Genomic DNA, 16,296 nt, shown 5'->3' on the forward strand with positions numbered 1-16,296 from the left:
CAGCAGCGTGCCTGATTTTAAGGCCAAATGGGATCGTCACATGGGATCTATTCACAGGGCGAAGGTAGGGGAGGGATCTATTCACATGGTGAAGGTAGGGGAGGGACATTAAGGTGGGCAGACTGGATGGGCCTTGGCCCTTATCTGCCGTCTATTTCTATGTTTCTATGTTACCTTTTTTAAACCTCGTCCCTTTTTAAAACACCCCCCGCCCAGTCACGTCCCTCTTCAAATTTTCCCCATTGCCTGGTCCAGCGGTGCATCGGCCGGCATGCACGAGCCCTCCACCCGCCTGCCTATGCCCTCGCCACCTCTTCACTTCCTGTTCCGCACCTCTTTAAGCCTCTCCCATTGCCTGGTGGTCCAGCAGTGTCAGCGTTACCCTCTGAATGGTGCCTTCAGTGCTTCGCTTCCATGTGTAGCAGACAGAACGATCGGCCTTTTCTTGTCTAGACCCTGTAGTTCTTGCAGCCGCGCATAAGTGGGAAGGAATATTCTGTGGCTTATGCAAACAAGTGCAGCCGTGCGGGAGGTGGCTTTCTCGAGCGCATAGGTGAGAGTTGCCGTGTGAAGCGGGTGTTCTTCTTTTGCGCGCCCCTTTGCTTGCTCGGGCTTTAGTGTGGGCCACGTTGCGGCTGCATGTGTGCCGTCTATAATTCTTCTTTTAACATAAGCAGCCATGAAATGGATTTCCTCATCTTTTTCTTTCCAACAATAGATTTTATTTCAGAAAGAGATGAGATTTGAGCTAACACTCTGGGACACTGCAGGCCATGAGAGAGTTGAGAGGGAGCCGAAACGCAAGGAAAAAAAAGCAATACTGGACATGCTGTTACGTGGAGAAACTATTTGCTTGCTTTTGATCTGCACTCCTAACGTGGTAATTGACGGTGGATATGGAGCCGATAAGTCCAGCAGTCTGTCCGATCATCTTCCTTGATTTTAAATTGCTTTGTGTATGTCCAAGTGCGAACCCTCATGGTCGATTCAAATCGCTAAACTATCTTGCATCTCAATATATAATGTGCAAGCAGAAAAGAGAACATATTTGAAGAAAAAGGTAAAACAAAGTCTGATCCTATAGATCATCTGGATCTTCTCAGTACTACCTTAAAGACAATGCCATTTTATTGTGATTTGGTTATTAGGGTGGGTTCAGACCTTTTAGTAGATTATTTGCTATATCTAGATATATGCAGTACTCAGGTGGGGAGAATACTGGATCCAGCCATTCAAGTGAGAATAAGTGCTAGATCTAGGTCAGGGGTCTCAAAGTTCCTCCTTGAGGGCCGCAATCCAGTTGGGTTTTCAGGATTTCCCCAATGAATATGCATGAGATCTATTCACATACAATAAAAGCAGTGCATGCAAATAGATCTCATGCATATTCATTGGGGAAATCCTGAAAACCCAACTGGATTGCAGCCCTCGAGGAGGGACTTTGAGACCCCTGATCTAGGTGGATTCAGACCTTCCAGTGGAAATGAGTACTGGATATGGGTGACTCCAGCCCTTCTGAAGGGAACGAGTGCTGGATCCGGCCTTTTTGGTGAAGAATAGGTGATGCAGCTCTTCAGAGGGGAATGGGTGCTTGATCTCTCCTTTACCTGCCCCTTCATCTCCAGAATGTCTCCTCCCTTTCCACCATTGTCTAAGTACCTCTCTTCTTCCTCTGCCACCATCTCTTGTTTTCAAAATGTCTCTTACCAGGACTCGCGAGAGCGAACATCAGCCATTCAGAACCAGCTCGGGCCCAAGCAGGAGTGCGGAATCCACACTCCTGTCGGCCAATACACCGCTGGACCACCAGGCTATAAGGCGCATTTTAAAAGGTACGACGGGCAGCGGGGCACATTTTAAAAGGTATGATGGGACATTTTAAAAGGTGCAACCATGGGAGTTCGTTTTAAACAGGTACGGGGGGATGGCTGCCATTACATGTGCTTACCATTAGATGTGCTCATCACTAGACATGCCCTGTACCAGCCTACCACTAGACCACCAGAGGGGGTACAGGGCACACCATTTGGTTCAGAATTTTTTTTTTCTTGGTTTTTCCTCCTCTACAGGTGGGTGCGTCTTATGGTCAAGTGCATCTTATAGAGCAAAAAATACGGTAACTATTCTCTGAGTGAAAAAAAAATTCCTCCTATTGGTTTTAAGAGTATTTCCCTGTAACTTCATCAAGTGTCCCTAGTCTTTGTAATTTTTGACATAGCAAAAAATCGATCCACTTGTACCCCTTCTACTCCACTCAGGATTTTGTAGACTTCAATCATATCTCCCCTCAGCTGTCTCTTTTCCAAGCTGAAGAGCCCTAACTGTTTTAGTCTTTCCTCAAACAAGGGGAGTTCCATCCCCTTTACCATCTTGGTCGCTCTTCTTTGAACCTTTTCTAGCGCCACTATATCTTTCTTGAGATAAGGAGACTAGTGTTAAATTTCAAGGCTGTTTTGTTACACAATGGCAGTGTCTACCCTTTGATACCTATTCGCAATGCTGCACACTTGAAAGATATCCCACATATATAGACAGTATCAATCATACATTTACAAACTTATAATCAAAAACTTTAACATGAATTTTAGCAAAGTCTTCAGAAAGTGCCTCCAACCCGCCAAGTGTTTCTAAGGCTGAGCTACGCCATCAGCGCATTTGTCCTCATCAGGCTTGCTTCATGTTCTGTGTTCTATGCTTATCTTGTGAAATGCTTGCTTGAAAATAAATATAAACTTTATAATTCAAAATAAATGATTGTTACTTAACTTTGTTCTGCATCAAATCTGCGTAGATGTTATATTGATTCTCCATGAATGTCAGGAAAGGGCCTGTAAGTATGACATGTTTTGCCCTACGGCTTTCTCAAGAAAAAGTCCCCTGTAATACAAAACAAATAGATGATATTCTTGTCTCATATAAAAAGAATGTTTCACTATTTTTTATTTTCATTTTGGTAAATAATTACCCCTTCAGTTATTCCACACCATCCCGACTCATGTTCTTTGGTCAAAAAAGATGGCCTTGGCGGTTTTTTTCAATCTTTAAATCTCCTACTCCCTGCATACGTCAATGACATCAGCAAAACCGGGGAAATCAAATTGACGACATCCATTCTATTTCCTGGTTTAATCCTAAAGGTGTTAAGAGTAAATATCCATCGTTATTCACTGAAATTAAGTCTTCTTTTATAATGTCCACCCTTCCACCCTTCTTTGATCTGGTCAATTATCCGCCATTGGATATTTTCAATCGAATGGGATAAATCCAGCCAATGCTGTATTAGCGGTGCTTGTATGATTTCATTCATAATTCTGGATTTATGCTCATTAAGTCTAATGTGTACTGGTCAGCTGCTCCTCCCATAAGGTCACAAGGGTTTGTAATATACACAACATTGTGAGATTTATATGTAGTGTATGTACGTGATTCAATAGTGATATCTTGATTGGGGGGTGTCCATATACCTCCCTCACACATGAAAGAAGCATATGAAAACATGGAACTGCTGTTAAAGTATATCCAGTGCACGAAGTACAACTGAAACATCTGCTGTGATATTAAAGTAGTAGCTCTGCTACTCGGAATGCAGCTTGGATATACCAAGTACTGTTGTTTTATTTGTGAATGGGACAGCCATGCTAAGGAGTTGCATTACATTCAAAAGAACTGTCCACTCCGTAAGAATTTGGTTCCTGGACAGAAAAATGTGGTACATGAACCATTTGTTGACCTGACAAAGATATTTTTGCCTCTTCTTCACATAAAACTTGAACTGATGAAAAATTTCGTAAAAGCGATGAAAAAAGAAGGCAAAAAGTTTTCTTTATTTAAGACAGATGTTTCCAAGAATAACTGATGCCAAGATTAAGGAAGGCATTTTTGTCAGTCTACCGATCAGACATGTCATCAGTGACGAGAGATTTGAAGATCTATTAGTTGGGCTAGAGAAAATCACCTGGAAAGCATTCAAGGATGTCATTGAGAATTTTCTTGGCAGTTACAGAGCACCAAACTATATTCAACTGGTTGACAAACTTCTTAGAGCATACAAAACCTTGAAGTGCAACATGTCACTGAAGATGCACTTTCTACATTCACACTTGGACTTCTTCCCCACAAATCTTGGTAGTCAGTGACGAACATGGCGAAAGGTTTCACCAGGACATTGCCACTATAGAAAAAAAGATATCAGGGCAACTGGAATCTATCAATGCTAGCTGACTATTCTTGGATGCACCAGACTCTGAGAACAAACAAAAATCAGCAGGAAATACTTTTTAACCACAGCGAACTATTACAGTGTATCAGAAACTTTGTGCATTAAAACATATTATAGTCAGTTCAAGATATCATCATGTTTCTCAAAATTCTACGTGATACAGTCAGTGGGAAATTACATTTGTGTTTATTTTGAAGGGTCTTTCATCATCACCAGTTTGTTTTAAGGAAGCAAAACGTTTGGAAATATTTGTTGTCTAATGTTATCATAGTTTGGGTTTGCTTCCTGGTTGATAGTAGTTTCGTTGTGCAGAGGTGTGGTTGAAAGTGATCAGATGGCGATCAGACCAGGATATTGGTTTGATGGAGCAGCTGGGAGTTCCTTAAGTGAGCGATATATCTTTATGAATAAAGATTAAATCTAGGATGTGACCCACAGAGTGAGTCAGTGAGAGGACTATTTGATGGTCTGATAGTGATGTGATGAAGTCTGCTGGGAATCCAGTCTCGTTTGGGTAGTCTGTGAAGTTAAAATGTCCTAGTTTGATAATCTGGTTGTAGGTGATGTATGCTGACAGGCCTTTTGTATATGTTATCATTACCACATCTGTTTTGTTGAAATGTAACCCTAAACTAAAGATTAATATTTTATGTGGCTGAATATCCTGCTTTTCCTTGGTGAAAATGAACTTTAAAGGTATTCACCAAGGAAGACATACTAATCAGCTATACACACTGAGGTACATAATCGAAACGGAATATGTCTAAAAAACCGCCTAAATCAGCACTTGGACGATCAAAAAGACAGGTTGTCCAAGTACCGATAATCAAACAGGGATTTAGACATATCTAAAACCAGCTTAGGCCTTTTCACTGCCTCTGTGCCCCCAGAATAAAAAGGGGCATTTTTGGAGGAGTGGGTAGGGCGGGATGTAGGCCAACCTACACTTAGTTCTCCGGCAGCCATAATCGAAAGTTTGATGAGGTTGACTATACGGAACTTATACGTTTTGACTTAGACCAAGTCAAAACAGGTATAAGTTCTGGATCAGGCTGCTGAGCTGATCGCAGCTGCCGCGATCAGCTCAGTGGCCCAGGCAACCTGTCCCCCCACCTCGTAATGATTGTGGCAAGAGGGATGCCTGTCCCTCCTACCTGCTGCGACCCCCCTCCCCCTCGAATGACGGTGGCAGGAGAGATGCCCAATCTCTCCTGCCCGGCACCTGCCATGACCTCCCCCCGAATGATCACGGCAGGGGATCTGGCCAATTGGAACCTTAGGCCATTACCAGCACATCCCAGAAAGCACTGGGAGATGGGCCTAAGTTTCTGATTGCCTGGGCCAATCAAGGCCTTAGGTCCCTCCCTCATGCATCCCAAGATGCTCCGGGAAGGGGCAGACCCACCAGTCTAGCGAAGGTGGGCCTGCCAGCCGGACGCAGGAAGGACCTGTCTATCCAAAAAAGGTTAGGGGTGGTCCGGGTGGGGTTAGGGAGTCCTGGTGGGGGTGCCGGTGATCTTTCGGGGGGTGGGGGGGGTTGTAGCAGGTGCCGGGCATGAGAGATTGGGCATATCTCCTGCCACAATCATCTAGGGGGTCATGGCGGGGTCCGACATGAGAGATTGGGCATCATTCCCGCTGTGATTGTTGCGGGGAGGAGGGGACGGTTCCATAATTCTCTAACCGATGCTTATGACAGATGCCGGTTAGAGAATCGTGCTTTTAGGCAAAGAACTGGTCCCTCCCACATGTAAAAGGTCTTGTTTTGGGTGTTTGGGACTTAGGTGATTTTGTTTTTCGAGAATAGGAGTTAAAGGTAGTTGTAGTGGTGGTCTGGGTGATTAAACGCTTGAACGTACATGTAGGCCATTCTCGAAAAAAAACACATTTTGGACCTTTTTTTTTTAGAATGGACATTTCCCTGCTGCCTACTTTGGGCACCTAGGGCCTTAGGCCAAAAAGGGACTTGACGGTTTTTTTTTATTATGCTCCTCACTGTCTTTTAGAGTTGTTTCTAAGTTTGGGGGTCAAAGCTAAGGTTTTTCTTTGAGACTGTATGTCTCATATGTGTTGACAAGAAGTCTCACCATGCTCAGAAAAGCCATTCTAGGCTTTTCGAGAAATCTTTGGAAGATCCATCTATATCAGTACTGATAACATCACTCATGTGTGATCGATTATCCTGATGATCTTAGAGTATACCTGCTATAAGTAAGCAACTTTGCTACAATTATATGATTACAATATCATGAAAAAATTAGTTTCTGTTAACAGTTTAGAGACAACTTTGAGATTGTCAGTTCATTTTAAAGAAATATATTATAGAATAATGTATCTTGTTTTTACAGCTGCCACACTATCCTCGGCTACCTTGATACAATGGGCAATAGCTCTTGCTATTATTGTTTCAGTCACTACTGCTATTATTATTACCTTTCTTTCAAGAAGAATCATAAGGAATTATTTTAATGAGTAAGTAATAACTCTTTTAATTCTGTGCAACCAAGGAAAGAGGTTTCACCATCAGTACTTGAATAGATATGTTGTTTAATGATGAACAGTTAAGACTAGGTATGTTTCAGTATTTGAATGACTGAGTAGGATGTAACTGGGGAGGACAAATTTCAAGGACATTTTTGTGGGTACCAAGACTAGCCTAAGGGGGAAGACAGAAAAGCGTTGGCTCAGAGCACCAAAGATTAAAAGCATCAACATGTAACCAAACAGTAGGAATATGCTATAAAAGTCCATTATCTAAAGCTCAGAAGAGACCTACTAGACCGGTCCCTGATAACCTATACCAAGCCAGTTGGACTAACTTGTGTGCATGGAGAGGTCCGACAATACCCCATGGCTCTCATCAGCCTGCTGACCCCTATAGAGTCGGCCCAAGTAGAAGCTGCCGTCCTACCATGTTAGGAAAGACTTTCCCCACTTGGAGCTTGCTTGGAAACAAGAGATTGCTGGACAACCTAGTGACCAGGATGAGAATCCTCTTTTTTCCTTAGACTAACCCAGATCTCTTTGGAGACAAAATTGAAAGCAGGTCCCAGCGGCGGAGGTTGAGTTCTACTGAGCATGGTTCCAGAACCTTGGAAGCTGCCATGGACTTGGTACCTCAGCCAGGGAGCCAAGGGCCTGCAGAACTGATCCTAACTAACGAACCCTGCATGGGGGATGACCTGGGAACTGCAGAGGGATTTAAAAGAGCCCAAATAGAAGATGAATCTCTTCGGGAGGCAAGAGCATAAATGACCATCCAGTGGGAGGGCTAAGCTCAAGAAAGCCCCAAACCCCCTGTTTCATCATTAAACAGGACTTAGTATATCGAGTGGATAGGGGGCTCCTAGAGGGAGTGGAAGTAGGACAATTGTTAGTCCTTCAGTCGTTGAGATACAAAGTTCTACAGTTGGCCCATAGTCACCTGCTAGGGGGCCACTTAGGGAGGGATAATACTCGAGAGCACATTTTAGCTCGTTTCTGTTGGCCAGGAATCTATAAACAGGTGGACCTATTTTACCAAGCCTGTCCTACTTGTCAAATGAGTAATCCTACTCAGGTTCCACCCGCTCCACCTGTGCCAGTTCCCCTGGTCGATGTCCATTTTGAAAGGATTACTATGGATTTTGTGGGGCCCTTGGTTCTTTATGCAATATGAAAATTACAAAGGTAGCCCAGGCCTTGTGGCAAGTATTTATCCGCATGGGCATTCCAAAGGAAATTCTCACAGACCAAGGCACTGCTTTTATCTCAATGACAATGAGACAGTTATATTTCCTGTTGCAAGTCAAGACTTTGAGAACTTCACCAACAAACTGACTTTGAGAACTATCACCCACAAACCAATGGTCTGGTCAAGAGGTTTAACAAGACCCTCAAATACATGCGTAGGAAGTTTGTGACAGAAGTCAGGAAAAATTGGGACTCACTCCTGCCATACATAATGTTTGCCATCAGGGAGGTGCCCCAAAGTTTGGGGTTCTTCCCCTTTGAGTTGCTGTACAGGAGGAGGACCCGCAGCATGCTGGATGTGGTAAAGGAAACCTGGGAAGAAAAACCCAGCCAGGGAAGAAACTTGGCCAAACTCATACTCACAATGCAAGACTGAATGAAACTGTCTGGAGAAAGCTCAACAGACAAACATCAGCGTATAACACCTGAGCAGTACCAAGAGTTCTGCAACCCAGAGACAAGTCCTTGTCCTTCTGTCTTCCTCCAAAAGCAAACTACTTTGCAAATAGCAAGGCCCCTATGAGGTCATAGCCCAGATTGGACTAGTGAATTATAAAGTGACTCAATCTGATCAGATAAACAAGATCAGGATATTTCATATCAATCTACTATAAAAATTGATTCCTATGACCTCAGTGTTGGTCCAGTGGGATGGCTTTGGCCCCATGGGTGAGGCGGAACCTCAGTCACCCAGATACCATTCTCAGATCAGCTGCAGTCCTCCCAGAGAATCGATCTAGAGCAACTGATCTAAAACAAACTGATCTTCTAAAACAAAAACATCTTTCCCACAGAGCCAGGGTGAACTCATCTAGCCACATATGAAATCATCACAGAGCCTGGAATAGTTGTCTGCCAACGACCCTACCAGATCCCTGAGTCTTGACAGCACACAGTGATGAGGAAGGTTGAAGATATGTTACAGATGGGAGTCATAGAGGAGTCCTCCAGTAACTGGTCTTTGCCAATAGTACTGATGCCGAAGCCTGATGGAAGTATAAGATTCTGTTTTGACTTCCGGAGGGTTAATGTGGTGTCCAAATTTGATCCCTACCCCATGCCAAGGGTGGACGAATTAATCGACCAACTAGGGAAGGCTCAATTCATCTCCACTTTGGATCTGACCAAGGGGTACTGGCAAGTATCCCTTGCCCCCGAAGCCAAAGAAAAAACAACTTTCTCCACTCCCAAGGATTATTCCAATTTGCAGTCCTACTGTTTGGATTACACAGCGGCCAAAGTATATTCCGGCACCTTGTGAACTGCCTCTTGAGACCCCATCAGGGCTACGTGGCAGCCTACCTAAATGGCATCGTGGAGTATAGTCCCGGTTGGAGATCCCACCTGATCCAACTTGAAGCTGTACTAAACAGTTTAAGGGAAGCTGGCCTAACCACCAATCTGAAAAAGTGCTTCCTAGGTGGTCAAGAGGTACACTATCTAGGATACATTGTGGGATGAGGACATGTTAAACCACAATTGAATAAAGTGGATGCCATCAAATGTACCATGATCCCTCAAACCAAGAAACAGATTCAGGTCTTTTTTGGCTTACTGGGGTACTACCACCACTTTATTCCTGACTTTGTGGAAAAGGCCCTTAAAAAAATTCCTGTAGAAAAAAGCCCCAGAGATAGTTCAATAGACAACCAAGCAGGAAAAGGCATTTCAAAAACTACAAACTGCCCTCTGCGATGAACCCATACTCATCAATCCAAACTTCACCCACCTGTTTATTGTCCATACAGATGCCTCTGATGTCAGTCTGGGAGCAGTACTATAAAGAGAGATCAGGGGATGAATATCCCATCGCCTGTAACAGTAGGAAGCTCTTCCCCCGGAAAAGGAATTATGCGATGATTGAAAAGGAAGCTCTAGCTGTCAAATGGGTCTTGGAAACATTGAAGTATTACCTACCGGGTGACACTTCTAGTTGATCACTGAACATAAGAATTGCCGCTGTTAGGTCAGACCAATGGTCCATTGTGCTTGTTCCAGTTTTCATCCGTTTTTGACCTTTTTCATTCCTTAAACGAAGTTTTCTTGTCTTTGCGAAATTTTATTGTCTCCCCTACAATGGCTAGCCTGACATAAGGACATGAATGCCCGAATTATGAGATGGTTCCTTAGGCTTCAGGCCTTTAACTATGACATAAAGCATCGACTGGGATGAGAGTATAAAAATGTGGACTTTTTGTCACGAGTAGCAGAACCCCGAGAGACAGGTTCGCCATCTGACAGGGTAGTACTGAGGGGGGAGGGGGGTAAGATGTGTGACAGAGGGTCCTTGCCCCTTCCTTGGGTTAGTTCAGCTCCTCAGACAGGTTTCCTGGAGGAGCCTCCAGCACTCCCCCTCCTGGCCAGTTGGAAGAAAGGCAAGGACAGCTCAGAAAGGGAAACAGCTTCAGGAAAGGGGGAGAGGAAGAACCACATAACTGGTATGTCCGATGCTTAGGTCCTGATCATCAAGACATTTCCTGCATACTCTGCTCTGCATTACAGAAGAGGTCACTTAAAGCCAGGAAGTTACAGTACAATAACTTTTTGGGTCAGCCTCATGTACATTGAGAATGACTGGAGGTTCCAACACCGATGCTCACATTCAACAATCTAGTATTGCCACCAGCCCCTAAGGCATCAACAATCCATTCCACCTCTGCTTCATCAGTGCTGCCTTCCTTGGGGGAACCTTGTAGGAAAGCTAAGATGCATAAATATGTTTCCCCCTCCAGGCATACTTCAGCATTATATCAGCAAAAAGAGCCCTAAAAGTTACTCAATACTTAAAGACACAATAGCAAAGGGCAGGGCTTGCCTAAGGTATTACATGTCATGTGAAGATTCTGGCTTCTAAAGATTAAATATAGAAATGTTTTATATATATACTAGTGTTTAAACCCGTTACATTAACGGGTGCTAGAATATGTCTGTCTGTCTTTCTTTCTTTCTGTGTTTCTCCCTGTGTGTCTCTTTCTTCCTTTCTTTGTCTCTCTCCCTCCCACTGTCTGCCTTTCTTTCTGTCTGTCTCTCTCCCTGGCCCCCTTTGTCTGTCTGTCTTTCTTTCTGTCTGTCTCTCTCCCTGCCTGCTGTCTTTCTGTGTGTCTATCTTTCATTCTCGTGTGCTGCCTGCCTATCTTTCTGTCTCTCTCCATGGCCCCCTATTGTCTCCCCCCCAAAGCAAACCAAGATTGCTCCCTGGTCTTCTTTCCCTTTCCCCCCTCCCCCACTTCTCTGTGCAGCAGCAGCAGCATTCTCCCCCCCTTCCCTGTGTAGCAGCATTCCCCCCCTTCCCTGTGCAGCAGCATTTCCCACTTCCCTGTGTAGCAGCAGCATTCCCCCACACTTCCCTGTACAGCAGCAGCAGCATTCCCTCCTTCCCTGTGTAGCAGCAACAGCATTTCCCCCTTTCCCTGTGTAGCAGCATCATTCCCCCTTCCCTGTGCACCCACCCCGTGCCTGCTCCCTCTGTTCCCTTCCTTTTCCCTCCCCCATCCAGCAGCACCCCTTTCCTGCTCCCCCTGTGCATACCCCTGCAGAAATCTACGTGCCTCAAAGAAAAGCGCTGCACCGCGCTTTTGCTGGCCTCGGTGTCTTCTCTCCACTGCGGCCAGCCCTAGTGGAAACAGGAAGTTGTGAGAGGGCGGGCCGCAGTGGAGAGAAGACGGTGAGGCCAGTGGCAGCACAGCGCAGTGCTTTTCAGTTAAACGCTGTGAGCGGGTGAGCAGGGGGAGAAATAGATGCCGGCAGGGGGGTCTGGAGGTTGGGGCGCATGCGGCAAGCCGCCGCTCGTGCCTGAAGCTGCCGCTTGGCGTTGGGAAGTTGGGGCGCGTGCGGCAAGCTGCCGCTTGCGCCTGAAGATTTTCAAAGCCAGGGCGTGTGCGGCAAGCCACCGCTCTGAGTTGGGACATCGGGGTGCATGCGGCAAGCCAACGCTCGCGCCTGAAGACTTAGAAAGCTGCCCCACGTACTGTAGAATACCACCACGGATCAGAAATCATGGTGGCAGGGATCACGCCGTTTTAAAAGCGCATGCACGGGTAAAGTTTTATTTTATAGGATATATATATATATTTAAATAGTGAAACAGCGCCCTCAGTATGGGGTTGTAAACTGAAGAACTTCTCGACTGAGCAGTTCTAATGCTCGCAGTGAAGCAGAGCCAGCAACACTAGATGGGCCAGCTGAACACCATCATCAGAGTGCTCACGTGTGCATATTTGTGCAAAACAATCAATAAAGTGACAAGTGTTCACATCAACAAAGTGACAGAATCAAAATTATATATCACATGGTATATAATACCCCACTGATGCCAAACCAGCAGACCTAAGGTGAGTCAAAAAATAAATATAATGATAATAGTCACTCCAGGTACTTAGCTGAATCAAAAGCCATTGTGGTAAATGAAGCACTGAAGATCATGAAAATCACAGATGTTCACAAGCTGTTACTAAATTCCATTCCTGTGTCCAACCACAGTCCAACCAAGTAAGGTTTCAGGGCAAACGCCTCTTCTTCAGGAACCAGACCAGAAAAATGAAGCCACCAAAGGGTTTGGGTATAAGCGGGCACTCTTACTATTTAAATATATATTTTTTGAAAAAAACATATATTTAATCTTTAGAAGCCAGGATCTTCACATGACATGTCATACCTTAGGCAAGCCCTGCTCTTTGCTATTGTGTCTTTCAGCATTATATCAGGCAACTTCACCATCAATGCACTCCAAGCATCAATGCACTGAGACCAGATCACCATTGCTGCAATTGGTGTCTCCTCTGAGGCATGCCTTGACAGCAAGGTCATCAATGCCTCGACACCCAATGCAACCTGTACCCACTAGTGCTGCCCGATTCATGATTCAAATCAGTTCACCGATTCACTTCGCTGAATCGATTTAAAACAAACAAACAAAAAAAAAAAAATCAGCCTCCTGATTCAGTAACTGACCCTCGCCCCCTAAAACAAGAGCGGTAGCGCTGCCTCTTGCTGGCTGGCTGCTGCTGCACCTACTTTAGAGGGCGAGGGGGGAGGGTCAGTCAGGAAGTGCTGGTGTCTGGCTTCCCCCCGGCCTCCCGCTGGTGTCCGGCTTCCACCCTAGCCTTCTGCTGGTGTCCAGCTTCCCCTCTGACCTCCCGCTGGTGTCTGGCTTACCCCTTGGCCTCCCGCACACCATTTACTTACTAGCAGCAGCCCGCAGAGAAGATCGCTGGTGCTAGCAATCTCTGCAAGCTGCTATAGCTCTTCAGAGCTGTTTCTTCTGCTGCGGTCCCACCCCTCCTCTGATGTCAGAGGCAGGATCACGGCAGAGGAAACAGCTCCAAAGACCTATAGCAGCTTGCAGAGATCGCTAGCACCAGCGATCTTCTCTGCAGGCTGCTGCTAGTAGGTAAATGGTGCGCAGGAGGCCAGGGGGAACATGCAGGCCTTCCGGGGGGGTGCAGTCCTTTGGGGGGACAGGCAGGCTTTCAGGGGTGGAGTGCAGGTCTTCGGGGGTGATACAGGTCTTCGGGGGGTGGTACAGGTCTTCAGGGGTGGGGTGCAGGCCTTCAGGGGGAGATGCAGGCCTTCAGGGGTGGGATGCAGGGCTTCGGGGGGGGCAGGTCTTCAGGGGAGGGGGCCCTGGTGTAGAAGTACATGGAGGGAGGGAGGGAAGGGGGGGTCAAAGATGTGCATATGCCAGACTTTGGGAGGATGAAATAATGGGTCTAAAAATAGAGGAGAGGGAGAGAGATAGTGGACAATGGGATTTAGGGAGGGAAGGAACAGAAAGGGAGAGAAGTTGGACACAAGGGATGGTGTGGAGGGGGGATAGAGATTCTAGATAGGAGGGTAGTTGGGAAAAGAAAGGGAGATATGGTAGACCATGGGGTGGTGGGAAAGGAGGAAGAGATGCTGGATGAAAGGGTAGTTAAGAAAAGGTGGATCTCTGGATGGAGAAGAAAAAAAGGAAAGATGCCAGATCTCCGGGGGAGGGAAAGGAAACGTAAGGGGAGGACAGAGATAGAAGATGGATGGTTAGCACAGAGAAAGAAGAAGCAAGTTATCAGAAGACAACCAGAGTGGGGAACCAACAATTTTGAATAATGACCAGACAACAAAAGGTAGAAAAAATAATTTTATTTTCTGTTTTGTGATTACAATATGTCAGATTTGAAATGTGTATCCTGCCATAGCTGGTGTTAGACCACAAACATGAGAGGAAAAGTCTTTTTTATTTGTTTATTTCATTTACACCACATCGCCAGTGTGGTTAGGAGAAGGCAAAGGGGGTGACGAGGCTATAAAATAAACCCACCAGGATGTTTGAAAAAAACACCCAATTGGGCAGGAAAATCGAATCGAAAAATCAATTCAATAGGCTGAATCGAATCAAATCAAAAATTTTTTCCTGAATCGGGCAGCACTAGTATCCACTGTATCCTTGTCAACATCAGTACGGTATCTGTGCCATCTCTGCAAGATCAGCTCAGAGAACTGTTGCAGAAAGAGATAGCTGGGATGCTGCAGTTGCACTCAGTGCAAATGCCTGCTTCAATATACCCAGTATCAGCCCAGTCCGAGCAATGCCCAAAGATTACATCTAGGGGCCATTCTCAGACACTAAAGCATTGATCCTGAATGAGGAGACATACCTCATCTTCCAGAGAGCGCACCTCTTCATCACATTCTTAACACTCATCTTGACGCTCTTCGAGATATTCAGTGATATTCTCGACAGACACCTAAGCAACCATTTTGACGTTCGCCTCGACATTCTCCATCCACCTGATGTCAAAGGCCATAAATGATTCAGACTTATTTGATCGATTTTCTTCTGATTATTAAAACTTCTCTGCAGAGGAGTCCTATGACATACCTTCAGATCTATCTCCTCCACCTCTTCGCAGAAGGTCCCCACCAGAAAAGTCTGTTGTTTACTAAATTATCAGACAAATGTGGCAAGCACTTCCAATAAATATGGAATCAGAAACAGAACCTTGAGCAGAGCTGATGGTCGCTTTGGATTACAAGCAGTAGCTTAAGGCCTGCATACCTTAATAAAAGAGGCTTTATTTAAAAACTGGGAAGCACTAATCTCTTTCCCAGTAGCTCCACGCAAGCTCGATACATTGTATAGAATCCAATCTTGCCAAGGCTTTGATGGGCCACAATTACAGCACTAGTTCTTAGCTGTGTAGATTGGTTTGAAAAAGGCATACAATTCCAGAACTTATGCAAGAACTCCACCTGAGAAGGCAGAACACTTGATTAAGTTCAGACGCAGAGTGTTTCAGAGTTTCATGCTGACCAGCAGAATATTGAACTACAACTTTTATATTACATTTTACTTGAAGTCACTTTATCCAAAAAATGTTTCTTTATGAACAATATATACCTTTGGAACACCTCAATTCCTACCAACATCTCTCAAGTGACCTACCAGAAACAAGAAAATACATGATGCATTCCACCTTTGTGTCTCACTCATCAGCAGTGTTTATTGCCATGCGCAAGCAAACATGGCTCAGAATCTCCAATCTCAATGCCAGTATACAAGATTGCCGTTCAAATATTCCCTGCATAGATTATTTAATCAGAGATCATATAGAGGAAGCACCACAAAAGATCAAGAAACATGAGGACTGTACAGTATGAACAAACAATGTGGAACACTCAGATTTATATATGGTGCATAAAAGTATTTAAACAGAGGAACAAAGACCTCAAAGAACCCCCGGAGTCAAGTCAATAGAATGACGCCAGTTTGGTGTTTAGGGTACTATCATAGGTCAAAAACCTCTGTTTAATTTACTTTAATTTTTAATAATTTTAAATTAATTTAAATCTATATGTGTTTTTCAATCAATTTTCAAAAAAATCATTCTCTCCCATGCACAATTAAGAAATGAGCTAGCAACAATTCAATATCAATCCATAAGCAACGCTGTGTATGGCATACTGATAAGAAAATAGAAAAGTGCTATGAACTTAATTCTGCCAAATAACAGCTAATGGATCGTTGCTAGATTTTTTGTTACACAGTCGCTGCCGACCTGCTTTCAAGTGCAGACGCCATTTTGTCAGACCTTGTGAGAGCAGGCTCATTGTAGTTATCAATAACCCCCTTCTCAGAGGCATGATCCTGGCAGCTAGGGGGTCCCACATGTGAGAATAATACTGCCTGCTTGTCCTCAGATAAAGCATAGTTACTCACTTGTATTGGGTATTATCTGAGGATAGCAGGCAGATATTTTCACAATTTTCTCACCTCCCCTAGTTGGCTTCTTACCTTTCTTATTGAACTGATGGTCCCATGAGCCGACGTTGGGTGGGAAGGCACAAGATTGTGCATGGTATGGTTG

General features: G+C 44.8%; 1 protein-coding gene across 1 annotated transcript in view; it reads left to right on the forward strand.

Moving 5' to 3' along the window:
- Positions 1 to 16,296, forward strand: part of LOC117362935 — an 89,370-nt gene that overhangs the window by 23,731 nt on the left and 49,343 nt on the right. The window contains exon 4 of the mRNA XM_033950026.1: positions 6,568 to 6,691. Within this exon, the coding sequence (XP_033805917.1) occupies positions 6,568 to 6,691 (124 nt within the window). The remainder of the gene's footprint in view (positions 1 to 6,567; positions 6,692 to 16,296) is intronic.

The sequence above is a fragment of the Geotrypetes seraphini genome, chromosome 6, assembly GCF_902459505.1.
Source record: "Geotrypetes seraphini chromosome 6, aGeoSer1.1, whole genome shotgun sequence".
NCBI classification, from domain to species: domain Eukaryota; kingdom Metazoa; phylum Chordata; class Amphibia; order Gymnophiona; family Dermophiidae; genus Geotrypetes; species Geotrypetes seraphini.